Here is a 27838-nt window from a genome sequence, read left to right on the forward strand (position 1 = left end):
TCCCAGGCGCTTGACTGACTAGAGAAGCATGTGTTTGCTTCATCGACCTTCGCCGTAAGGTCTTTGAATTTTACCAGGCTTCAGAGAGATCTTATTAACCAACTCTCTGAAACTTTGGTAGGAGCGGTTTCTGACTAGGTCTATGACAGCGTGGCTTCTCAGATAGCCACCCTAGATTCCATTTCTAACTTTTTCATGCATCTTATTTTTCACGCAACGGAAGGGGTGGCTAGTGCGGCAGACGTGGGTATAGTCACCAGACAACATTCCTGGATACACTTTTGCAGACTCATTTAAGGCTTCCTTCATGAACATCCCCATCGAGGCCGGTTCTTTGTTTGGCCCTAAAGTGAAAGATACGCTGGCAAGGTGCGAACAACATGGCAAGACCCTGTCTACCATTGGTGTCAGACACTCCTTTCCTCAGCAATCCTAGTCCAGAAATCAGAGGAGCTGCAAGATGTGGTACAGGAAATCACAAGGCTCTTTCAGAGATGCACTTGCCAAGTTCTCCCCTAGAGTCAGAGGGGGAAACTCCAATGGAAGACACCCCTTTCAGGGCAGAGGATTCAATGAAACTGGGGTTCCAAAGATTCCTTCTTTGGCCAACCCTACCCGCGCTCCTGAAACATTTTCTGACTGCTCACCTCTGGAAGCAGTCAGGGGTCGATTTTCCTTGTACCCCGCTGCCTGGCAAAATGTAACCGATTCTTGGGTACTAGAGATGATAACCAGAGGGTATTGCATCCCCTTCCATCCTTGTCCAATCTCATCCTGAGTATTACCAGACATTCCACCCAGTCAAAGGGAGGCAGCAGCACACAAAATCCAAAAGCTGCCACAAAAAAGTCATCCCAATGGTCCTCCCAGACTAGATAGGATCCGTTTTTTTCTCAAGGTTCTTTTTAGTGCCAAAAAAACAGGGGACTGAAGACCAATTTTGGATCTCAACTCACTGAACAAATTTGTAAAAACAGAGAAATTTCGGATGGTCACGGTTCAGTTTATCCTTCCTCTTCTGGAAGATGATTGGATGTACTCTGTAGATCTTCAGGATGCATATTACCACATAAAAATGGACAAACGCTCAAGAAGATACCTCCGCTTCTGCATAGGAGCCAGTCACTACCAATTTCAAGCTCTGCCTTTCGGTCTCTCTACAGCCTCCAGAGTGTTCACTAAATGCATGGCAGTGGTTATTGTCCACTTGCGACTTCAAGGATTCCAGGCATTTCCATATCTAGATGACTGGCTCCTCACCGCCCCTGCCAAGTGTCTACTGGAAGAAGCCATACACTACATTCTACTAAGAGCACATAGCCTGGGAATTGCTATAAACTGGGAGTAATCCAACACGACTCCAACTCAGTCTTTGGAATTTATAGGGGTGCTTTTGGTCAGGAGAAATTGCACAGCATCCCTTCCTTACCACAGGCTTCAGACAATAAGACAACAGGTTAAACCGCTGCTCTCACCACAAATCTCCTGCTCGATCTATACTCCAACTCTTGGGGTCAATGGCAGCCTTGATCACCATTCTTCCTCGAGCCAGATTCCATATGAGGCTGCTTCTGTGACTACTTCTCAGTCAGTGGTACCCTCTACAACATCCTTTGTCTTTTCAGATAAGTGTAACTCAGAGACGCAAGCAAGATTTATTCTGGTGGATGTCTCGAAATCCCCAACAATGATCTCGCCCCATCAACCGATCATGGACACCTCCCTGATTGGGGGGCTATGTCAGGGAAACTCGGTCCAAGGCACCTGATCAGACACAGAGGCCCTTTTGCATGTCAGTGTCCTGGATCTGAGGGTGGTACTACTAGAACTGCAAGCATTTCATTCCATCCTTCCATCAGGGACTATTGCGATCCAATCACACAACATGTCAGTGGTCTGTTACATCAACAAACAAGGGGGCACTAAATCTTACCCATTATACCAAGAGGCCTTGAGAATATGGCAATGGACAATAGCTTCCAACCACTTTCTAATTCCAATGCACATTCCCGGGAGTTTCAATGTGATAACGGACAAATTGAGCAGCTGCATTCTGCAGCCTCACGAGTGGTCCCTCAGTTCTATGAAAACAGCAAAAAGTTTCTACTGCTGGGGCCAGCTTCGCTGCGACCTATTTGCCTCCCCAGCCAACTACAAGTGCAGCAACTACTTTGTCCTAATCCCCCCTCGAGGACAGTCACCAAGGGACGCTCTAGTCCACGCTTGGCCCTCGGGTCTTCTTTATGCTTATCCTCCTCTCCCCCTCGTCTCCCAATTTCTGAAGAAAGCATCACCGGTGCAGAGCAAATTGATCCTCATTGCTCTATATTGGCCTCGACCAGTCTGTTTCCCCTTCCTTTGGCCTCACCTGCTAGATCAACCATGGATCCTAAATCCATCCCCAATGTTGATCTCCCATCCACAGAGTCTGATTCACCCCAGTCTAACAACCATGAAACTGACAGCTTGATTTCTTAACTTCCAATGATTGCCAGGTATGAAAATCTCTCTTCCCCTGTACGCAGTATTATTATTATTGCATCTTATAAATCGTCTACCAGACTAATCTATCTTAATAAATGGAAAAGATTCTCTCTATGGGCAGCGAATATACAGTTAGACCCCTTGTCAGCCACAGTTTCTGTGGTACTGGATTACTTATCACTTCTTTTCCACTCTGTGGTGTCTCCCTCTACTATTCGTGTGCATTTAGCTGCCATCTCTAATTTCCACATTGGTTTTCAAGATTCTTCACTTATGTCACACAGACCCTGTAAAACTTTCTTGAAGGGGGCTATACACCTAAAACCTCCCTTTAGAGAACTGGTACAACCTTGGGGTTTGGCATTGGTTCTGCAAGCCATAAGAGCTCCCCTCTTTGAACCTGCGTCTTCATGTGATGTAAAATATCTTTCTTGGAAAGCTTTCTGATTGCAGTCACATCAGCCAGATGCTTGTCAGAACTTCAAGCCTTATGCATCAAACCTCCCTATCTTATCTTCCATATGGATAGGGTGTCTCTGAGAACTAATTCTTCTTTTTTACCAAAAGTGGTGTCAGAACGGATCAACCAGTCTATTGACCTTCCAGTGTTCTTTCCTAACCATTCTAACAAGGGAGAGTATTGGCTGCACTCCTTGGATGTTCATAGACCAGTATGATTTTATCTGGACAGAACAAAATCTACCCGTAAAGCAGACCAATTGTTTCTGGCTTTTTCTGATCCTAGACAAGGTCATCCTGTCTCAAAGGTTACATTGACATCATGGTTGAGAAATTGCATTACTTTTATCTACAACAAAAACAATCTCACCTTGCCTCATAGAGTCAAAGCACATTCTACAAGATCTGTGGCAACGTCAGCAGCTTTCCATGCTAAGGCTTCCTTCAGTGATATTTGCTCAGCTGCAACTTGGGCCAAACCTCATACCTTTATTCTTCATTACAAATTGGACTTGGCCTCCAGAGGTAGAGTTTCCTTTGACTCCATGGTGCTCAGGAATGTCCTTCCGAGTGCCACCCAGGGATACTGGTAGCTGGGGACTCTATTCCATCAGTATGGAATGAACGAAGATTAACATCAGATAAAGAAGTTATGTTTTACCATAACGTTCCATCTGTGTTGTTCTTTGTTCATTCATTACTTTAATATAACATCCACAATCAGACTCCACTGGAGACAATATCAGTTGAGTGCTTTCACCCAGTCCAAATAACAGGCTTCATCAGAACTATGAATATTGTATTCCAACAGCTTAAATAATAATTATACATCATGTGACTACCCCCTCCCACCAATAAAATACTTAAAATATATTTAAAAATGTTATGCGTACTTAATACTTACATCATTAATACATAAATACTTCAGTACATTCAATCATATAACATTTTGTAAAATCCCAACTGCTGAAACTCATAAGTACATTTAAAGAAAAAACACTTTATAATCTAGCAGCCTTTAACTTCAAGACGCTGCTAATATTAATATTGTCATTAAGCCCTGGAGCTCTCCCTGCATCTAATCTCAGTTGCCAAAGCAACTCTTTATATTCAAGTCTTGATTCCCAACTACCACCTCTAGGATCCATCAAGACCTGCTCTAGGACCAAAAACTTAATGTCCATATCCTTACAAACTAGGGCATGTTTATAAAAGGCATTGGAGTCCTTGCCCTTACTAACCTCATACTTGTACTCATACACCCTCTTTTTCAAGTCCCTTTCCATTTTCCCTATGTAAAACTCTTACAAATCATACATACCCCCATGTGTACCACACCCTGTGTCCTACAATTAAAATATTTGGATCCTTGAATTTTCATTTTCCTAGGATATACACAGAACCTTGATTTATCATGTAACAACATTGATGACAGGCTCCACATTTCTAGGTACCTTTCTTTACTCTGTCCTGCCTTGCATGGGATTCAAACCCTCTTTCCACTAACTCTTTAAGGTTCATGTCACTTCTTACAAAATGGGGATGTGTAGGGAGAAAACTAGAAATTTCCTCATTCACTTTTAGTATAGACCAATACTTCATAGTTATTGTCTCTACTTTAGATGATGATCTAGAAAAAGTATGTATGAGGGCTCCTTTCAAGTTAGATATTGCTGTAGTACACTTGGTATGCTGCATGATGTATACTACAGCAATATCTAACTTGAAAGGAGCCCTCTTACATACATACATACTATGGCTATGTATGATTTGTATGAGTTTTTACATAGGGAAAACGGAAAGGCACTTGAAAAAGAGGGCGTATGCGCACATGTTTGAGGTTAGTAAGGGCAAGGACTCCAATGCCTTTTATAAACATGCCCTAGTTTTGTAAGGATATGGACATTAAGTTTTTGGTCCTAGAGCAGGTCTTGATGGATCCTAGAGGTGGTAGTTGGGAATCAAAACTTGAATATAAAGAGTTGCTTTGGCAACTGAGATTAGATGCAGGGAGAGCTCCAGGGCTTAATGATAATATTAATATTAACAGCGTCTTGAAGTTAAGGGCTGCTAGATTATAAAGTGTTTTTTCTTTAAATGTACTTATGAGTTTCAGCTGTTGGGATTTTACATAATGTTTTATGATTGAATGTACTAAAGTATTTATGTATTAATGATGCAAGTATTAAGTACGCATAACTTTTTTAAATATATTTTAAGTATTTTATTGGTGAGAGGGGGGCAGTCACATGATGTATAATTGCTATTTAAGCTGTTGGAATACAATATTCATGGTTCTGATGATGCCTTGTATTTGGACTGGGTGAAAGCGCTTAACTGATATTGTTTCCAGTGGAGTCTGATTGCGGATTTTCTATTATTACTTGCTATTCTACCCTCTTTGGAGATCGTTTGTGGGTCCACCGTCCTGTGAGCTGTGGTGTTTTACTTTGGTTTTGTGCCTGTGTACTTTTCGATTTTATTCATTCATTACTTCCCACCCTCCTTCCCCCATGTGGAGGTTCCTGGTTGATCTCATGTACTCCTTTATTGTAGGTCTGTTATGACCAGAGGTAGCCTCTACTTTTATCTATCAACTTGCAAACTCGATCTAAGGTAACAGGGAGCAGAGCATTCAGGGTAGGATCTTGGCTCGAGAGTTTTTGGCTGACGCGAGCTTGATATTGGCCGGCTCTGTTCCAAGGACAGAACTGGTAACCCATCCGTAATGAATGAATGAAGATCAACAACACAGATGGAATGTTAGGGTAAGACAGAACTTCTTTTTTGGTTAAATTTCTTCGTCAGTGTTCTTTTGTAGTAACTTAATACATGTTAGCTGAGGTTTCCATTTGATATTGTAGAATTGTGATGCTCTCCTGATTTCCTGACATGGGCTTAGGTAGAAAAGGACCAGCAAGTAAAATTGTTTTGTGCAGAAGGAGTAGGAACACCGCAGACTAGAGATCTGAGAAAATTAAGTTGCTGTTGTATTTACCTTGCAAAATGTGCTCTTGGCACTGTGGCATCATCTTTGCCAGTTTATACTCTACTCAGTAGCCTTAAGTAGTCAGTGTTAGTATCAGTCTGAATTTTAGCTTAAGTTTATGGAAATGTTTACTGTATGATGGTGCTTCTGTTGTTTTTTTTTTTTTTTACTGAAGCCACTCAGCTGTGTAACTTTGTAGTAGTAATTGTACTAGTATGTGTACACTGTGTTTAACAAACTTGACCCTTATCTTATAGGGTTGGAGTATAGTGAAGAACATGAGCAACAGAATTTGAAATCATTAACAGAATTGCCTGAACCACCTTTATCTGATTTGTGCACTGAAGAAGCTGATCTGCATGTCACACTGGATTGTACAGACTATGAGTTGGTCCAAACATCATCTGTGGGTAAGAAAGTGAAAAAAGGCTATGCCTAGGAAAGTTTAAATATCCTTCTACTTAAATGCCTTGCCCAAGAGGGTCACTTTCTAAAATTTGCTTCACGTTTATTTTAAGCCAGTATGTAGTTGCTTGTATTCGTGGCACTTTTCATGTGACATACTCATGCGTGCATTCACACACGGGGGGAAAAATCTTGCTTTCCCCAAGTCTAAATATAGGCAGTCTTGGCAATCTCTAGTGAGCATAGTAACAAAAGTATTTTTTTGCAAGATGGTCATTTGCCATGTGTACAAGCCACATTGGAGTGAAATTGGGTATGTATGACCATAATTTTTAAATACATAGACTGCATTTGCCATTTTTAGTCAGTAAATTTGCTCAGGATTGCAAGAAGCCTTAAAGGAAAACATTCAGTGACATCAGTTTCTTTGTTTCAGGTGTGTTGCTCTCTAGTCTAATGCTAATCAAAATATGTTCAAATTTTTGCTCATTTTCATTGCTAGTAATGGTTGCTTGTTCCTAATCTAGCTATTTAATCCCAGGTACAATTTCAGTATTTGGTGTGGTCCTGTCCAGACACTAGAAGTTGGTGAACTGATCACCACTGGTGCCTTTTACTCAGCAGCAACTTCCTTTTCCAAGCTTGAACTCCTCTTATGTCCCATAAATTCCTGCTTGTGTGTGAGAGAGAGACTCCAGATCTTGTTGCCGCCATATCAGCTGCAATGTCTTGTATGCTTTCCTGAGAGTTGAGAGATTTTTTAATAGTTTGGCTAGGTGAGCATGTCTGTCTGTCTTTTTCTTCCGTTGTTGAACTTGTGTATTACTGCTCTAGAACACTTGTTGCTAAGCTTCATTCCCTTTTTTCATCATTAACCCAATATTTTCACCCCTTATTCCAACCTTGTTCCTCCATTGAAAAAAGGCTGACTTTCCTTCTGATATTTTTTCTCAAACTTATTTGTAGGTTATTCAAACAATTTCTGGACTACCTTTTGAAAAGCTTGTGTGATTTTTTTTGCAACTTTCAAACAAATTATCTTCATGCCTTGTCCTATGCCCCTAAGCCGGTCTTCACCAATACTTAAATAGTTTTGCTGATATTTCTCAGGACAGTACAGTTTTGTAATGGCTGCTCACCCCCCCCCCCCCCACCTGTATAACTTTAATGCTAAAACCTTGTAATAGCTGTAGATGTATTTGTGTGTGTGTGTGTGTGTGTATATATATATATATATATATATATATATATATATATATATATATATATACATATATACACACACATATGTGTATATATATATATATATATATATAGTATATATATATATATATATATATATATATATATATATATATATATATATATATATATATATATATATATATATATGTATATATATATATATGTATATATATATATATATGTATATATATATATATATACACACATATGTATATATATATATATATATATATATATATATATATATATATATCTATATATAAAATCTGCTTTGTACTTCAGTTCTTACCTGAAGTATTAACATTTGAGCTGATGTTTATCTTTATTCATTCATGACTGATGGGTCTCTGTTCTGTCCTCTGAACCGACTGTGCCGACATAAGAAGCTCGCGCCAGCCAAAAACTGTCATGCTAAGGTTTACCCATAGTGTCCCTCTCCTAATCTCCACAGATCTCGTCTGCCGCATAGACTTTCAAGATGGGTCAGGTCAGCTCTCAAGCTAAGTGTTTCTTTTTCACAAAATATTGACGTTTCTTCGTAATTGCTTATAAATGTTCTTTTCTTAGTTGTTTATATTTTCTGATACTTTACTACTGGTGCGAGTGAGAATTTCTTTCCCTTTTACCTTTACTAGTATTTCTTAGTACTATCGTTGGTACAGGCCCCTCCCTTTCCCTTATCTTTTGATAATTTATATATATCATTAGTATTCTCCTTTCCTTTCCCTTTAGTGTATTTTTCTTCCTTTACTACTGTTAAAAAGAAAGAAAAAAATTCCCTATATGCTTGTGTGACTGTCGTTGACAGTATTTCTCGTAACTGTTAAATTTCTTTTTTTTATTACTGTTGGTTTGTTGTTGTTGGGATAGTAGTATTATGGCGGACAAAAAGGCCACTACTGGTTTCAAACAATGTGTTAAGTGTGGCAGAAAGATGCCCAACTCCGATGGCCATCTCTCCTGTGTCTAGTGCTTGGGAGTACTGCACTTAAAAGTTCAACCCCTGTGCGAACTATGCAAGAGCTTTAGTGCATGCACATTAACTGAGAGCAAGAATAAGCTAATCCTGAAGTGCCTTTCAAAAATCCCTTTCTCGGAGGCCTTATCTGAGGCGGAGATCTCAACCCCTCCTTAAAGGAGTCGAAGAAGTGGAGCCAAGTCAGTACCTTCATCTGCTCATATGTAGGAATCGAAAACCACCAAGGCCCAGGTTCGTATGGAACCGAAACCAAAAATTGCTAAAATGACTTTCAGCACCTGTGTCTGCACCGGAGTCAAAAACTCCATCCACGGTGCTGTCCTTGACCACAGAACTGACAATGACTGCTTCTCCTACGGTATTGACCCCTTCCACGGTACCGTAGACACTCTTGGCACCAAAAATAGTCTCCCATTAAAACAGGTTATTCCCTCCCTCCTTAACACAACCTTTCTGTCTTTCGACCACGGTGCCAAAGGTCAACACATTTGCCAGGACAAGATATTCCCCGCCAGTTGACCCCTTTGTTGGACAACAGCTAAGTCCATTCCTAGATTGGCCTGACTCTCCATTGGGAATGTCAGCCCGTTCACCAGGAGTCTTTTGGAGCTCAGCGTAGTGAGACAAGTGGATCAGCTCCTAGCAGCCAGAGGCATCCCAACCCCTTCCTAGGACCTCCCTTGCACCTGGAACAGAAGATTTTTCTCCACAGACTACAACCTACATTCCTCCTTCAACCTCCCTGCAGGTCTTGGAGTTATCGATGCTATCCCGGTGCCAACCTCTTCGGTCCCATTGGTAGATCTTAACTTGGTTCTGAAGCCTACCCTGTGGACCACGGTTCAGTTGGAGACGACCCACCCTCTGGACTGTGACTGGTCTGTCAGCACCATGATTCCTAGTATGATTCCAGTTTTTTCTCTGGCGCCGTCTATAGTTCTGGCTGCCTTGACAGCTCCAAGTCCTCTGGTGGCTCCTTGCCTGAAGGTGCACTCGTCATAGCGAGGTGTAACCCCAGTTCTGAGGTTGTCTTCTTCTGTTCCGGGCTCCCATCCCTCTTCAGGCAGGCCTCCCTTCCAGGTTATGGAGAGGGCACTCACCTCGGCAGGCTCACAGTTGCCTCCCTCGGTGCCGGAATGTCATATATAATGCCCTCTGGTTCGCAGCTGCCGCAGTCCACTACTGTGGGACATCGGGCAGAGGAGCAGCAAGGCACCCTTCTGCAGGGCACCCTCTCTTTGGAGTCTTCTTCTGATCTTCCCATTGAAGAGCCACCCCATAAGAGATTGTGCAAGAGGAAGCACGTTGATTCTCCAGATGAATCCCTCATTGAAGATACAGATTACGATGAGAGGGAAGGGTCCCCACAGTCACTTGAGAATGTCTCCTTTGGAGACATACTGGAGATCTTGAAACAGAGGGGTGACGAAGTCCACAAACCCTTCCTCGGAGGAATCTGTTTTCTTGCAGGCGTTCAGTGCCTGACCCTGTACTTCCTGGGTGACCCCCACCTGCAGATGACTTGGTAAAACTCATGCAGCGTGCCTGGAAGGCTCCTGACACCGTTGGGCCAATCCCTCGGTGACCAGACAAAGTACTCTCCCCTTCTGAGGATCAGCCCCATTGGTCCAAAGGCTTGGCAGTAGATGCTGTGGTGGTGGCAGAGGCTACTAAGAAAGAACTCTCAGACGAGAGTCCTGCTGTTCATCCTCCAGACAGGGTGTCTCGGATAATGGATAGACTTGAGAAGTGGGTTTATGCTTCAGCAACCTTTTGCCATATGGTCATTGACTTTCTTGGCACATTTTACCTGATTCCAAATGGACCTGATTACAGAACTCTCAGGGACATTAGCAGGAACAGTGTCAGATATGGTATGTGACAAAGTTTTATCACAGCTTGCCACCCTGGAATTAATATGTAGACCGTCCATGCGGTTGATTACACATACAACTGAAGGGATGGCCAGAGCAGCTGTTACAGGCATTGACATGAAATATCATGCCTGGATGCTCTTGTATGACTTTGCAGACCCTTACAAGTCTTCCTTCATCAACGCTTCCGTTGATGATTCCTCTCTGTTTCGTTCAAAGGTTTGACACGCTAGCCAGGTGTGAGAAGGACAGAAAGACCCTATGTGCTATGGTCGTATATTTTTCCATTCCCCAGCGATCCTATACTAAGAATCAGAGAAGTGGAAAAATGTGGTTCAGGAAATCCCAAGGGCCATTCCATGGCATGTGGTGAGTCCCCCATTCCCTATCCTCCCCGGGGCAGAGGGAGGAACTCATCAGGAAGACACCCCCCCACCCCAGTGGCAGAGGGGATCTGCATAACCAGGGGTCCAGAGATTCCTTTTCTGGACAGCCCTACCAGCGCTTCTGAAGAGCAGCCCGAATGCTTGCCTCTGGAAGTGGTCAGGGGACTATTCTGTCTGCACCCCTTAGTCTGGCACTCAACCTCAGATTCCTGGGCGCAGAAGATAATTACCTGAAGTTACCACATCCCCTTCGATCTTTATCCGAGACCACAAAGGAGAATCACAGACTTTCCACCCAGTCAGAGGGACATAGTACAAGAAATTCGAAAGCTGCTTGAAAGGAGTCATCCAAGCAGTCCCACCTGACCATATAGAATCTGGATTCTACTCAAGATTCTTTTAAGTGCCAAAAAAGACAGGGGACTGGAGGCCACTCCTGGACCTCAGCATCCTGAACAAGTTCGTCAAACAGACCAAATTCCAGATGGTCCCGGTTCAGTCTATTCTCCTGTTTCTAAAAAAAACAACTGGATGTGCTCAGTAGATCTCCAAGATACATATTACCATATAAAAATGTGCAAAAGCTCCAGAAGATATCTCTGCTTCTGGCTGGGAGCAAATCATTACCAGTTTCGAGTGCTGCCCTTTGGTCTGTCCACAGCCCCCTGAGTGTTCACCAAATGTGTGGCAGCAGTAACAGCTCACTTGAGACTGCAAGGATTCTGGCTGTTTCCATATTCAGACAATTGCCTCCTTACCGCCCCCTCCAAGCATCTACTGCTCCTTGCCTTGCATGACACCCTTACAGCTAGCATGTTTCCTGAGAATATCTGTAAACAAAGAGAAGTCACAACTGCTACCTACTCAAAGCCTAGAATTTATAGGAGCAGCATTTGATACAAGGACTTGAGTTGTCACCCTTCCTCATCACAGGCTTCACAAACTAAGATCTCAACTCCGATTGATACTCTCTCAGAGCAAAGTTCCATCTCGTTTATTCCTTCAACTGCTAGGATCAGTGGTAGCAATGATTATTATAGTTCCCCTAGCAAGGCTACATATGAGATTACTACAATGGCTCGTAGCCCCTCAGTGATCCCTATTAACACATCCTATGTCCCACCAAATCCGCATAACCAACTGCTGCAAGCAATGTCTGAACTGGTGGATGAAGCCACAAATGGAACTATAGAGTTATCCCTTCTCACCCTCTCAACCCAAGGCCGTAGTGACCATGGACGCATCCCTGATGGGGTAGGGACATTTTCAGGGAAACGGTCCAAGACACCTGGTCCCCCTTAGAGGTCAGCTTGTGTATCAGTGTCCTAGAATTGAGGGTGGGGCTTATGGCGTTGCAAGCATTTCAATTTGCCCTCCCATCGGGGACAATTGCTATTCAGTCAGACAACATGTCACTGGTCTGTTACATCAGCAAATAGGGGGGAGATCCTACCCATTGTGTCGAGAAGCCAAGAGAGTATGGTAATGGGTGATAGCCTCCAACCGCTTTCTGGTGGCAATACACATTCCCAGGAGCTCCAGTGTGTTTGCGGACAAACTGAGCAGATGCATTCTCACGCCTCATGAGTGGTCTCTCAATCCCAAAGTGACAAAAATCTTTTGTTGCTGTGGACGGCCTTGCTGTGATCTGTTCGCATCCCCCACCAACCAGAAATGCAGCAACTGCTTTGCCCTAATCCCCCCTCAGGGGGAGTCCTTGAGGGACACACTAGTACACAATTGGCCCCCAGGACTGCTTTATGCCTTCCCTCTGATCCCACAACTTCTAAAGAAAGCTCTTTGGTTGAGAAGCAATGTAATGCTCATTGCACCATATTGGCCCAGGGAAATCTGATTCCCCTTCCTTTGACCTCATCTGGTTCACTGGCCATGGATTCTCTATCCAACTCCAGGGTTACTGTCACACCCACATGGACTGATCCATTCAAACCTATAGAGCCTCAACTTGACAGCTTGGTACCTCCACTTCTGGTAATTGCTAGGCAGAATAGCCATTCTTCTCCTGTACGAAAAATACTTCTGGCTTCCCATAAACTGTCCACCAGAAAAATTTAACATAGCAAATGGAACAGATTTGTTTTTTTTGGTCTCGGGAGAAAGGGGCTGGACACTTCTATCCCTCATTAGTTCAGTGTTGGAGTATTTATCAACCTTACTGCATTCGGCTTCAACTTCTACGATCAGGGATTATTTAGCAGCTCTCTCAAACTTCCGTAATGGTTTCCAAGATTTCTCACTAATAATTCACAGTCTCTGTAAAACCTTTTTGAAAGGAGTCTTGCATATAAAACCAACCTTCAAAGAGCCCATTGAATCTTGGAATTTGACACTGGTTCTGTAAACTTTGACTCATCATCCCTTTGAGCCTGCTCCCTCCTGTGATATAAAATTCTTGTCTTGGAAGACTTTATTCTCGATAGCCATTACCTTGGCGAGGAGAATATCAGAATTGCAGGCCTTGTGTGTAAAACGCCCTTACATAGTTTTCCACTCTTCAGACTAATCCTTCCTTTCTGCCCAAGGTTGTCTCAGAGTTAAACATTAATTAGTCCATCGACCTAATAGTTTTCTTCCCAAATTTTTCCAATAAAGGAGAATATTGCTTGCATTTATTAGAGGTAGGTACATAGACAACTACGTTTCTACTTAGGACCAAGTCTTTCCGTAAAACTGACCAATTGTTCCTGGCCTTTTCAGGACCCAAGTTAAGAAAATCAGTTTCCAAAGTCACTTTGTCAAAATGGTCAAGATACTGCATCTCCCTTATCAATCAACGAAACCAGATACGTTTAACTACCAAAATCAAAGTGCACTCAACCAGATCAGTTGCTACTTTGGTTGCTTTTCATTCAAGAGCTTCTATTGATGACATTTGCACAGCAGTCACTTGGACTACCCCTCTTAACTTTACCACTCATTGCAAATTGGATTTCGTCTGCAGGGGAAGAGCATCCTTTTGCTCAATGGTGATCAGGAATATTCTTCTGTAGGACCTCCCAGGACAAAAGGTAGCTAGGGACTCTGTCCCATCAGTCATGAGTTAATGAAGATTAGCAGCATCAGATAAAGAAGTTATGTTCTTATTATAACGTTCCATCTGTGTTGTTGATCTTCATTCATTCATGACATCCCACCCACCAACCCCCTCCAAAAGACTCCTGGAGGTTTGGATTTGGTCCTGGTCATATGTTAGGGCATTTGCTCAGATAAAGCCTCTGCTTTATTATCTTTATGGGAAACTCAATCTGAGGTGATTAGGAAAGGGGCACTATGAGTAACCTTAGTTCGAGAATTTTTGGCTGGCTCGAGCTTGTTATATCGTCAGAGTCTGTTCCGAGGATGGAACCTAGACCCATCAGTCATGAATGAATGAAGATCAACAACACAGATGGAACGTTATGGTAAGAACGTTACTACTTTATTTGATGTTGCCCACTTCATTCCATTAACCTGTGGGAATACGGTTCAGAGGCTTGGAACAGACTTGCCGCTGACTACTAGTTTGAGACTCTTGACTTGAGCTCCTCCTCCCTACTCATAATGCCCTGCTCACCCACAGTATGTCAGATTTTTGCCGCACTTAGAGTTTGCATAGAGTTCCTTGGCTTAAGTTTCTCCATGTGTTGGTGAGTGATTTTTGCTGGATGTTTCTTTCCTTACCTATTTTCTATTTTTCTCTACTTTCCTGCCAAGATTTTTCGTATTTTCTGTTTGTCAGGACTTTTTTTTTTTTTAAATCTTCTCTTTTTCTGCCTTTTCTTCCTTTCTCTTTCCTCATTGCCGATCAACAGCCATTAGAATTTAAGAAATGCAGTTCCTTTTGGAGGGGAAGATCCCCTTATCTGATGCCCACGGAGAGTGTGTGTACTGTTTGGGGCCTCAGCATCTGGTTGCCCACTGTGAGATTTGCAAAGCTATTAGTCCTCAGGCTCTGGCAGACAAGTGGAGTAAACTTATTTTAAAAGGTTTACTTCCTCCTCCTGCCACCTCAGGGATTCCTTCAACATCAGGGGCTCAGCCCTCTTCAAAAAAGCCCAGGGAGTCCAGGAGACAGTCTCCTCCGCAGTCTTCCTCGGAACCGCCCGGGAAAAAGAGCCTTTGGAGCCGACTCGCTTGGCTCCAAGCTCAGAAACCACTACCATTCCTCCTCCCTGTTCATCCTCTGCTGCTACGGGGCTGAGTTGTGCTTTTACAGCATGGCTTCCTGCAGTGTTGGCACCAGGTCCTCCTTGTCTGTCCTTACTTAGGAGGTCTCCGTCCCATTCCCCATGGAGATACTCCAGACCTCTTTCCACTACTTTTAGGTCTTCCTGAAGTTTGTGCTCTAATGACATTGGTAAGCTCATAAGACAGTTTCTCGAGACACAGATCCAGGTGGAGCTTATGTCCAGTCTGTCTGCATCTAGATCTGTGAGGGTTTCCCCGTTCCAACCCATTGCTCCTTCTCCAATTTGACCCCTGGTTTTGGAGTTGTTTGTTCCATTGGGTCCTGATGCTGAGGTGTCGGAGCTGATAGGTATATCTTCTTCTCTGTTTCCCCAACCTGCACAGCTCCATCTGCCTTTGCTCTGAGTGTGTCCCGGAGCCGTAGCATTGAGATCTGTTCTGGAGCCATCTCTTCCCCTCAGTACATTGGCCTTTAAAACTCTGCTCCAACTCTCCCCTCAGAGCGGGAGGCCTGTTCTCTCTGGGAGGTGTCTGTTCCGGTGGTTTCTGCTTTGGTGAGACGGCTTCAGGTGGTTCGGAGTCCTTCCATGTTTGAGGCTGTGGAGAGGGTCCTCTCTGCTCCTAGGAGATCCTTGGCACTTAATTTCACAGAACTTCTCCTGCCTCATACTGGAACTATGCCTGAGATCTCTGAGCTGCCACATGGACAGCCATTTCTGGAAAACCTCCACACTGTTCCCCCTGTGGATCCCCAAGCTTCTTCTGACACCTCCCCACAGTGTCCTCCCGAGGAGGTCCTTCTGAAGAGACTGTGTAAAAGGAAGCACAAGGATTCCCCTACAGAACCCCTCACTATGGACACCAGTTTCGAGGAAGGCAAAGGGTCTCCTTCAGAAATGTTTTGGAAATCTTTCACCATAAGAGTGGTTAGTTTGTGCAAAGACTTTCACCGGAGGAATCTGTACTGTGAAAGGCTTTTGCAACTGGCCAGTATACTACCTGGGCCCCCCCAAAGGCTGACCCACTCATCCAGCTGGTGTCGTCAAGAGTCTGGAAGGAGCTGGATGCAGCGGAACCAGTTCCCAAGTGCGCCAAAAAAATTAAGTGCTCCAGCTTGATGAACCTTTCTGGAGTAAAATAATCCCCGTGGATGCCATGGTTTTGGCACCAGCCACCAAGAAAGGAGCTGGCACAGGAAAGGTCCTCTGTCCACCCCCGAATAGAGAATCCTGGACATTTGGCAAAAGAGTCTACGTCTCATCTACCTTTGCGCTTAGGGTGTTGAACTATTTCTCACATTTTACGCAGCTACTAAGGGACTTCATCAAGGAACTTTGTAGCTCAGTCCCAGGGTCCATGCCTACCAAGCAACGGGAGTCCTTTTCCTCTAGGCCGTGTGATTTTGCAACTTTAAAACCATTTTTTCAGTGTTGTATGCCTCTGAAGCAGTCTTCACCAATACCTGAATAGTTTTACTAACATTTCTCAGGGCTCTGCCGTTCTTTGACACTGCTAACCCCCCACCTGCATACTTTTAATATAAACTTTATGATAGCTATAGATAGTTATGTGCTTGTATGTACATATATGCAAATATTTGTGTGTCTGTGTGTGTATGTATGTGTGTATATATATATATATATATATATATATATATCTACTTGAGATGTTCGAAATTTTAAAATGCTGACATTCATATGGCCAAGACCATATGATCAATATTTTGAAATGTCGAACATGTGTAGTGGAGATCCCTATACAGCTTGGAACCGGGAGATTTCCCATTCCTGCACTGTAGTGCGATCTCAGAATAGGAATATTTAAGTAACAGGGGGTGTGGGTGGTGCAGGGGTGCTTGCCCCCCTGCTAAACGCAGTTAGGGAAGTGTTTTTGTGTGTGTTTTATGTGTTGAGTATGTTCGTATTTTCAAAATGTTGATTGATCATATCTTGGCCATGATATGAAAGTCGCATTTTGGAATGTCGTGTGAAATAGAAACCATATATATATATATATATATATATATATATATATATATATATATATATATTTGTGTGTGTGTGTGTGTGTGTGTATGTATGTATGCACCCACATATATAAAATAAATCTGCTTTGTACCCCACCACTTTACTACATTATTAAGTGATGCCCTACCTAATTCCTTCCCTTACCTTCATTTATTTGAATTTCTAAGCACTAATTACATGATCTAGTATCTATCTGACAAACTCACTAGTATACTCTTCAAATGTTCAATGTCCAACATCTGCTAATGTACAACTATCTTTTATACTGTTAACAGCTGCCTTCATTTCACATGTATAAAGTCTAATCACTGAATGTATGTGTATTTGTTATGCATATTACTTTGTTCTTGTAAAGGGTTTTTTGATTAAAACCATTTGAACAAACCTTTTTAAAAAAGGAAAGTAGTGTCAGGGCTTAGCATAGTTTAAGGGCTCTTGGATCACCTTTCATGTGTTATGGAAATTTCTTTTGGTCTCTAGTAACTGTCTGGTTGTGTTATTTTTTTTTTTATGGTGCTTAGTTGGCATGGAAAAAGAGATAAAGTCCTCCGAATTTAAAAAGTGCAAGAAGTGTGCATGTAATATCCCTCTCTAAGACCTTTATGATGTGTGTGATATATCTTGAGGTAGGGCATTTAGATGCTGATAGGTCTGTATGCGAGTACTTCAGTTCATGAACTTTATTAAACAGGTGCAGTAAGTTAGTACTAAAAGGCCTTCTGAGGCTGGAAGTTTTGGAGAGGGTTAAGGACAGGGACCAGAACAAGGAGAACAGCTGTTGAAACTTTTGTCCAGAGAAGGAGAGAGGCACATAAATCAGAAATCCTTGATTTAAAGACATCATCCGCCAGGGTTCCTAGGATGTACACTTCTGCTTCTTGCCCATGACCTTCTACCCTAGTAACTCTTTGGTCTGCTTCTTGACCCAAGTTTTCTGGTATTACTGACTGGGCTGTGAAGAGAAAACTGGGAACTTCTCCTAGGACATGTGCTTTCAAGATTTTTGTCTCATTTGGTGTGGACAACTTATTTTTGTTCGTATAGGTCTGTTTGGTGCCTTACTCAGCCAGATTGGGAGCAGATGATGTCGCCATTTTTAAAGGGTCTACTGCAATATAGTGCCATCTTGGTCCCCTTCTGTACCCAGGATGATTAGAGAATAACCCCCTAATCATCTTTAGTGCGGTTCCTCTTCTGGGCCCTGTTTTGGCTCTGATAGTTTTGGGAACTAGTATCACAGCCTCTACAGATGCCCTTGATATCGTAGGATACTTTTTTTTTGTGCCCTTGGCATCTGTGATCTAGGCACTAATCCTGTTGGTGTTCATTCAGTTCTGACTCTGGTCCTGACCTTGATGAGACCATTGTCAGTGTTTTTGACCCCTCAGTACTGAAATCTTCTGCAATGACTTTGACTGTACGGGTTTCTGTGCCGAGAGCAATCGGTACCAGTGTCCAGTATTCAATGCCGATTTTGATATTTGATAGCCTTGGACCCAAATACTTCAGTTGACAGATCCAAGCGGAACAGATCCGGTACAGTCTTTTTGCATAAGTAGGTGCAGGCTTGATGTTTTCTATCCTAACACTTGGTCTGAAGCCTTTAGCTGTATGTCACCCTTGTTTTGTTTTGACAGAGGACCTCATAATTTGATTGCTGAAGTTTGGGGCTCTTTCTCCCCTGGAGAACTCAGATGAATGGCCCCTACCTGAGCCCTCCAAGGTAGAGGTGGTGCATGAGGAAGAACTGAGACTCCTCTTTGGAGTTTTCCTTCCTCAGGCACATTTCAGTGAAGAGGCAGTTTTTCACAAATCCCATCCTGAAGACACTGTCTTTGGTAAAATCTTGGAAATGATGAAGCAGAGAGAGTCCTGGCGAGTAGACTCCAACTCACCAGTGGAAGAGCTTTTGTAAGAGTCCTAGAGGTCCTCTACCCAGGATCCTGGATAGTTCCACCCCTTGATAAGCTTGTGGATATGTTATGCTGTTAAGTTTGGTAAGAGCTGGATGTGGCCAAGCCTGTCCCTTGAAAGCCAGATAGTGTTGTTGACTCCAAGGATTGATGGCATTGGAACAAGGCGTCACTTGTAGATTCCAGAATGGTATTGGTTGCCACCAAGCATGGGACCCCAGAGGACACCCAAGCTGTCCAGCCTTCTAACAGAGTCACAGATGTATAGACTGAAAGTTTGTGTATATGTTCAGTACCTTTTCAAGTCAGGGTATTGAACTGCTTGAAGCATATGGTTCAGTTTCAGAGAGTTTTGGTGGAAAAAAAAACAACAGGTACTTTGCAAGCAGTTGCTTTTGGGTGAACTGAGAAGAGCTGAAGACCCAGGTGGCAATAGTTACTTCCATTTTCTCATTGACCTTGTGTTTAATTCATAAAGCAATGATTGGAGTAGCTAGATCAGCTAGGTTCGGGCATTGTCATGTGTAGACATGTCTGGTTGCACTGCATTGATGTTTGCAGACTACTTCAGAATGACTTTTGTTGGTGTTTCCTTTGACAGAACTTGTTTGGGCAAAAGGCTGAAGACAAGTTGTTTTAATGTAAACAAGCAGCCCTGCAGTGGTCTTTTACAGGAATCAAAGACATGCCAAAAAACATGTGGTTTCATACATCCCAACAGTACCAGCAGCGTCAGCAGTATGACAGAATAACTTGTGGTAGGGGGAATTCTTGTCTGATCGTTGCCCTAAAGGCAAGAGTGGCCTGTAATAGCAAAGGTTTGGAGGATCTTTTGAGGATCCTGCCAATTTGAACCTTGAAGGGTTGCCCAAGTGTCCCACTGTGGAAGCCGTCCGGAAATGCTTTTCCCATTATCTGCCCATGTGGTTGGCAATCATGCAAGACAAGTGGAATAAGGGAAGTCGTATCCTGTGATTATTTGATAGCAGTTATAACAGTGCCCAAATGCCTGCCCTCTTTCTCCCCAACACCCATCAGATGAAGGTGACACAACAGGAGGTATATAACTTTTGCAAAGAAGTTATCCCAGATGACTGTCCAGACCAGAGATGGTCCACACTTTAGTCTATTCTTTCTGCCTCAGAAGACCCAAGACCTAGACTAATCCTCAACCCAAGACTGTTGAATTAGTATGTAAAGGAGTCACTCTGGATGGTCACTGTGCAATCTACCTGTCGATCTTCTAGTCAGGATGAAGTAGATGAACATTGTGGTTCTGTTCAAGCAGCTTTATTATGTGCAAACACATTAGAAATGAAGCTAAATGGCTAACTTTTATATACAAACTAGCTGTGTGATACATAGATGTTCAGGGTCTATAGCATGTGGTTGAAAGCTAATAGCGAATGACCACAACTTCAAAAACACCAGAACTTGAAGTTTACAGTGTAGATAGGGTATTTGCCCTTTCTTCACTGTAATCTCGAGTTGGTATATTATATTTAGTTGTGGTTGTTCACTATTGGCTTTCGATCACGTGATATAGACCCGATGTTCACATGCTGGCTGTACTCACAAAATGGCACTGAATCTAGCACATGCTTGCTATTTATATGCACGTTCAAGTCTTAGAAATGCTTTTAAATTACAGCACAGGTTATTCTATAGCCTCCATCTGAGAAATGAGTCCTGCAATATTGACGACATTGACTAACATGCAATTGATATATACAGTTTTCATCATGCAGTCATACAGAACTAGATACATATATGCAACTGTCCCGATTGCTGTGTATTTCACACTGGGTCTGCAAATACGCCCAGATCGTGTGATGTGGAAATTGGCATTAGGTTTAGAAACTGGAATGGTCTCTGCTGAATGTTCAACTGTAGGGATATCAGGAACACCCTCAGAAGTGGTAGTGGGAGTTGAGACACGTTCTGTAACAGGAACATTGTTTGAATTGCGCTGAGGTTTAGTCTGTATCATGGGAACAATTCTGTGATATCAGTTTTGCTACAGGAAGGTATCTACAGTTTCTCCTGTTCTCCACACCCTCAGATTTCACAAAATAGGATCTCTGCTTTTCTCATGTACTTGTTACTTGACCAGTCCAGTCACTGTTTGTATCCTCACTGTCTCTTCTTTCAGTGGATGAAAAAATCTACTCGATTTGTCCTAACTAGACTTCTGGAAAGAACACTTTCTAAATAACTGGGCTTTGATTGCTTTGTTTTTAGGTTTAGGCCTCAACAAACTGGAACTAATAGGCAATGTTGTTCTGGTTTGCCTGGATAGAAGTCTCTGAGCAGGTTAGCAAGTAAGTCGTCACGGGGTATGTTTGAGATTGAGAAGATTCAAAAAGACATTTGTATTATCACGCTTTGACTTCTCAAGTAATTGTTTTGTACTCTGTACTGCACGTTCAGCTAGTCTATTTGACTGTGGATAGTCTGGACTACTAGTAACAAAGTCCCATTCTCTTGCAAATTTCTGAAACAACTGACTGGTAAATTGGGTACCATTGTCAGAGATGAGCTTTTGTGGACTTCCATGGACTGAGAAATGACGTTTCAACTTAGTAATAACAGTAGTGGAAGTTAGGTTAGGTAGTAGATCGATCTCATAGCAGTTTGAATAGGAGTCTACCAGTACTAAGTAATGTTGACTGTTCCACTCGAATATGTCAGTGGCTACTGTTGACCAGGAAGCAGATCCTACCCTCTTTGTCAGGAAGCTGTAAGAGTTTGGCATTGGGCGATGGCCTCTAACCGCTTTCTGGTAACGCACATTCCATAAAACTCCAAGGTGATTGCGGACAAACTGAGCAGATGTATTCTCCTGCCTCATGAGTGGTCTCTCAATTGCAATGTTGCGGCAAAGATTTTTTGTTGATGGGGTCAGCCTTGCTGTGATCTGTTTGCTTCCCCCACAAACTACAAATGCAACAGCAACTTTGCTTTGGTCCCCCCTCGGGGGAGCCCCCAAGAGATGCTCTTCTCAACAGTTGGCCCTTGGGACTTCTTTATACCTTTCCACCAGTCCCCCTAATTTCCCAATTTCTCAAGAAAGCTCAGCGGTTGAGAAGCAAAGTGATTCTCATTGCACCTTATTGGCCCCGACAAGTCTGGTTTCCCTTTCTCTGGCCTCACTTAATTTACCGTCTGTTTATTCTGGATCTAACCTCAGACCTGTTGTCTCATCTGCAATGCCTGGTCCATCCCAACCTACAAAATCTCAGGCTGACAGCTTGGTTTCTCCACTTCATGAATTGCCACATGAAATTACTTACCCTTCCCCAGTACAAAAGATAATTCTGGCTTCTCATAAACCATCCACCAGAACTTTATCTTAGCAAATGGAAGAGATTTGCGCTTTGGTCTGATAAAAAAAGGTATTGATCTTTTTCATCCTCCACTGACAGTGTCTTGGAATATTTAACCACCTTATTCCAATTGGGAGCCTCTACTATTAGAGTTCATTTAGCTGCCATTTCAAATTTCCATAATGGTTTCGATGACCTTTCCTTGATGTCCCACTGTCTGTGCGAAACCTTTCTTAAAGGTGCTTTACATTTGAAACTGCACCTTGGAATTTAACGTTGGTCTTGCAAAGTTTGGTCCATCAGCCTTTTGAGCCAGCAAATTTTTATCTTGGAAAGCTTTATTCCTAGTAGCCATCACAGCCAGGAGAATCTCAGAGTTATAGGCTGCGTGTGTAAAACACCTGTATATCATTTTTCACAAAGAGAGTATCACTCAGAACTAGTTTGCCTCCTTTTTGCCTAAAGTACTGTCATGTTCCAATATTAATCAGCGCATAAATCTACCATTTTTTCCCCTGATTTTCAAACAAGGGAAAATTTTGTTTACATTCGTTGGCTGTACAAAGACAATTATGTTTTTATTTTGATAGAACAAAATCTCTTAGAAAATTGGACTCGATTGTTCCTGTCCTTTTTGGATACTAGACTGGGCAAACCAGTTTTGAAAGTTTTTCTGTCAAAATGGTTGAGAGATTGCATCACCTTTATTAATTAACAAAATAAGCTGGACTTATTAACAAAAGTTAGGACGCATTCTACTATATCTGTTTCTACTTCAGTAGCCTTTCATTCCAGAGCTTCTATGGATGATCTGTGTGCAGCCGCAACTTGGGCTACTCCCCATACCTTTATCACTCATTACAAATTGGATAAGGTCTGCAGGGGATGGGCGTCCTTTGGCTCTATGCTGCTAAGGAGTATTCTTCCTTAGGGCCTCCCAAGGTCTAAAGTAGCTAGAGACTCTGTCCCAACAATCCAGAATGAATAAAGATTGACACCATCAGATAAAGAAGTTGCGTTCTTAACATAAAATTCCATCTGTGTTGTCCATCTTCATTCATTCTTGACATCCCACCCACCTCCCCCCTCCAAAGACTTTTGGAGTTTCAGAACTAGTCCTTGGGTCCTAGTAGGGTTGTTGCTCAGACAAAGCTTCCTTCATTTTCTAGTCTATGGGTAAAACTTGATGTGAGGGTAAGGGAAGAGAGGCAGCATGGGTAGCCTTGGCTCGAGAGTTTCTGGCTGGCACGAGCTTGATATAACGTCCGAGTTGGTTCTGAGGGTCGGAACCTAGACCCAACAGTCAAGAGTGAATGAAGATCGACAACACAGATGGAACACTGTGGTAAGAACATAACTTCTTTTTTTTGCGTAGACCATTTTGAAGTTGTACTTTTGCAATTTAAGCATCATTCTTTGTAATCTTGCTAGACCTGAAAGCATTGTAACCAAAGGTTGATGATTAGTTTCAGTCTGAATATCTCAACCACAGATATAATCCTGAAACTTTGAACATGCAAACGCTATAGCCAAAAGTTCTTTCTCAATCTGAACATATTGCATTTCAGTTTGGATAAGTGTTCTAGCTGCATAGGCTACTGGTCTACCAACTTGAAGAATGACTGCACCTGGACCAAATCTTAAAGCATCGCAGGAAAGAGTTATGTTTTTTTAACATCATAGTATCTTGATGTAGGTGGAGTTGCAATTTTCTGCTTTAGGTCTTCAAATGCTTTCTTGTGGTGATCTAACCATGACCACACAACATTCTTACATGTTAGCTCTCTCAAAGCCTGTCAGCTCACTGAAGTCTGGTATAAACTTACCTAAATAGTTGATCCTACCAAGAAAACATTGTAGAGCTTGTATATTATCTGGCATTGACATCTCAAAAAAGGCTGCTTGCTTAGATGGGTCTGGTCTCAAGCCAATGCTAGTAAGTAAATGACCTACATATGTAACTTCTGATAGCCTGAATTTGCACTTGAGGGTTGAGCTTCAAGTTCACTTCATGTGCTCTTGTCTAGTTTGTCATGCTCTGCTTCACCATTGCCTCTGACTAACAAATCAGCTACTATTATGGCACAGGGATAACCTGAAAAAATTTTGCTCCATTGCACGCTAAAAGACTTCACTTCCAGAATTTATTCCAAGTAGCATCCTGAGAAATCTGTATCTTCCAGATGGGGTACTGAATGTAGTCAGTAATGAAGATTTGTGATCAAGCATCACTTGCCAAAATTAACTTTTTGCATCTAAGAGAGAGAAAACAGTGGCATTCGATATTAGAGCTGCGACTTCAACTGTACACATTGGATGATGGTCTTTTTAATGCTTTGTTCATATTTCTTGGGTCAGTGCATATTCTGATTTAATCTGTGCTTTTTTTGTGAGCTGTTACCCTGAACGACATCCATTTGGTATGTTCTGTAACTGGACAAATTAACACAGTGCTACACCATTCTGTCCAGCTGGGCTTTGACTTTGTGCTGCATAGTTATCTGAACCTTTCTTGTTGGTCTTGCACTGGACTGATCCGTGGGTCTAACTTCATAGAATGCACAACTGGACGTTTGCCCACTTTGTCATGGAAAACATCAGCATACTCTGAACAAGTGTTTTTGAAGCTGGAACTGGAACATGTGCTTATTTGATGAACAGTTTTGGTAAAAGAAAGCATATTCATTCTCAAACTGTCTCTGAGATCCAATAATGACTACACACATCTTCGGACTACAATAAAATAAGCTACAACAGTTCTTGGTCACATAACATGAAAGCACTACTGAGCCTTTGGTTTGAATTTCTTCACCTCCATAAGCAACAAGTTTCACACAACTGGTCACATTTAGTTGTTCACCAGCTCTCACTTCAGCAAAAGTATCTGCAGCCATAACGTTACACCTTGAATCGGTATCTACTTTGAGCTCAGTGGAGTTACCATTGACCCGGACAGTACAAAATGCTTCATTCTTTGCCAATAAATCTACTGCATCAATTGTTTCACCAACTAATGATACCATCTAGATAGAAAACAGACCGTTGCAGTTCTTCATGATCAGTTTGCTTTTTAGAGCGATCCTTTATAACAGTATGAGGCTTACTTGATTTACAACATTTTTGAAAATGGTGACATTTCTTACATTTATAGCATTGCTTACTAAATGCTAAGCATTTTTCTCTTTTAGACTCATGGTTGGCACCACAGTTGCGACAGTTAACAATACAGCTTGACTTGGGTTTTGCTGATTCACCCTTGTACTGTACTGAGCATGCTTCTTTAACTAAACTAGTCTTAGGACTTGCTGGAAGATTGTGGGTTTTCCTTGCCACACCCACAGGGGCTACAGCTGCCACGTGCTTAGGCCTGTTTCTGCCAGCCATATGTTGCAAGCTGTGTACATTTGCTGTGGAGCGCTCTGAAACCATGCTCTTATCACTTGCAAGCATATTTGAGTGCCTTTCTATAACTTCGTGGATTTGATATATCTCAATAGCTTTGCTTAGTGTTAAATCACCATCAGAAATCAAAATCTTTCTCACAGCAGCACTATTGATACCACACACAAGCCTGTCCTTTATTAACTCATCTTTTAAATCACCAAACTTGCACGTTTTAGCTGTGTTCCTCAGGTCAGTAACATAAGGTGCCAAAGTTTCTTCTTGCTTTTGATCTCTTGTGTAAAATAAATACCTCTCTAACGTAACATTAGTCTGGGAGTTGTACATCTCTCTGAATTTGCGCTTCAGACACACTGGGTCGTCCCTTGATTCAGCCTGCCCTGTACAATAATACGACAATTTTCCCATTCACATTCACCTTCATATACTGCTGGTGCATATACAAATCAATGCTCCCTTTCAGTAGTCTCTGACTCTGGTAGGTTTAGCAAAATGAATGCCCTGGTGAGTGCATCTTTATCAGAATAAGCTGCTTGTATGAATATGTTGTACTCTGGCTCAGATATTCTCCAATTTTCTGCAATATTCTGATCAAATACAAGTGGTAGTGGTTTTTGAAAGCCGTTTGCCATATTAATGCATCTCCGTGAAGACTTTTCCCAGTATGCATGAACACACACGTGTGTGTGTGTGTGTGTGTGTGTGTGTGTGTGTGTGTGTGTGTGTGTGTGTGTGTGTGTGTATTATATATATATATATATATATATATATATATATATGCGTATAGTTACACTTCAGATACTCAAACTACTGAAATATCGAACTTCAGTAGCTTGAGACCGAAGTGGTGAAAGTGCAGAATGCCGAATGCGGAGATTCAGGTAAGTGATGTTTTAGTAGGGGTTTTAGGTGGGGATTTTAGTGTGTGTGTGTGTGTGTGTATTTGGAGGTTTGAGGTGTGGGTTAGGGCAAACAGGTAAGATTGTGAGTGTGTAGGTGTTGAGTGGTGGTATTTGTACTTGTGTGATGTGCGTTTGTGCAGGGGGGTGTAGAATGTGTAGTGGTGGTTTGTGTCTGTGTTTTAAGTGCGACCTTGGAGTTGATGTATATAAGTAGTGGGGGTGTGGGGTGCAAACGAGAAGCATGAAGTGTTTATTAATCAGACGAAATGTAGGATCCGCGCATGTGTTTGTTTTGTTGTGTTGGTTTGTAGTCTAGGGAGGAAGGTGTATGCGTGATTTTTTTTGTGTGGAGTGTGTATGTGGGCAGTCGCAGTTTTAAATTTCGCGCTTTTGGGGTTTCGGATTTTGAAGTTTTTGGCTTTACAGTCTCAAGATACTGAATTTTGATATTTCAGTATTTCGGGATTGTAAAGTGAAAAAAAAAATATATATATATATATATATATATTATACATGCACACACGTGTGTGTATATATATCTATATATGCCACAAATTTATGCCAGTACTTCTAACTTTGCCAGTAGCACAAGCCTCTAAATAACTGAACTTTGTGAAATAAGTCTTTTAGGCACTGTAATACTCTTGAAATAACCTCTTATCATTGTAAAGAACATTTCAAATAGCTGCACTGTACAAATAAACTGTGTGGAAGAAGCTTAGAGCAAGAAACATTTTGAAGTGACTGCACTTTGCGAATAAATAGTACATAGCACAATTGAAATTTCCCCAAAATGTTTGTACTTTGCTAAACAACTCTGTAATGGTGGCACTCTGAGAATAGACACACCCAGCACAAGAAACTTTTCAAATTGGCTGTATTTGACTGCACTTTACGAAATAGTAGCATTTTGCACACAACACACACTTCAAAATAAATACACAGTAGTAAACACACAGTGTAACCACTTTTACACACTTTGCGATACCTTGAATAACTCTAGTTATACCAGTAAGAGCTCCAGTCAGTGCAAAGTTGTAGTTTATGCCAAAACACAGTAATTCGGCAAAAAACATTGTTGCCTTGCTTTATTTATACTTAATGTGCCCTTTTTTGCCCTTTGTTTTATTCAGTTTGCTCATTTAATCTCTTCATGCCCATTATATTTCCTTGTGCTCATTTTAAGTCTAAGCATGCTTGTTTCGCAATTCTGAGGTAATTCTAAACCCCTTATGTGCTTTTCTAGTAGTCGTTTTATC

The 27838-nt window shown here is 42.1% G+C and overlaps 1 protein-coding gene across 1 annotated transcript in view; it reads left to right on the top strand.

The window, feature by feature from the left end:
• Positions 1 to 27838, top strand: part of LARP4B (La ribonucleoprotein 4B) — a 2371531-nt gene that overhangs the window by 31072 nt on the left and 2312621 nt on the right. Inside the window, exon 2 of the mRNA XM_044065528.1 lies at positions 6190 to 6342. Within this exon, the coding sequence (XP_043921463.1) occupies positions 6190 to 6342 (153 nt within the window). The remainder of the gene's footprint in view (positions 1 to 6189; positions 6343 to 27838) is intronic.

The sequence above is a fragment of the Protopterus annectens genome, chromosome 3.part0 (assembly GCF_019279795.1).
Source record: "Protopterus annectens isolate FY-2018-M chromosome 3.part0, PAN1.0, whole genome shotgun sequence".
NCBI lineage: Eukaryota > Metazoa > Chordata > Ceratodontiformes > Protopteridae > Protopterus > Protopterus annectens.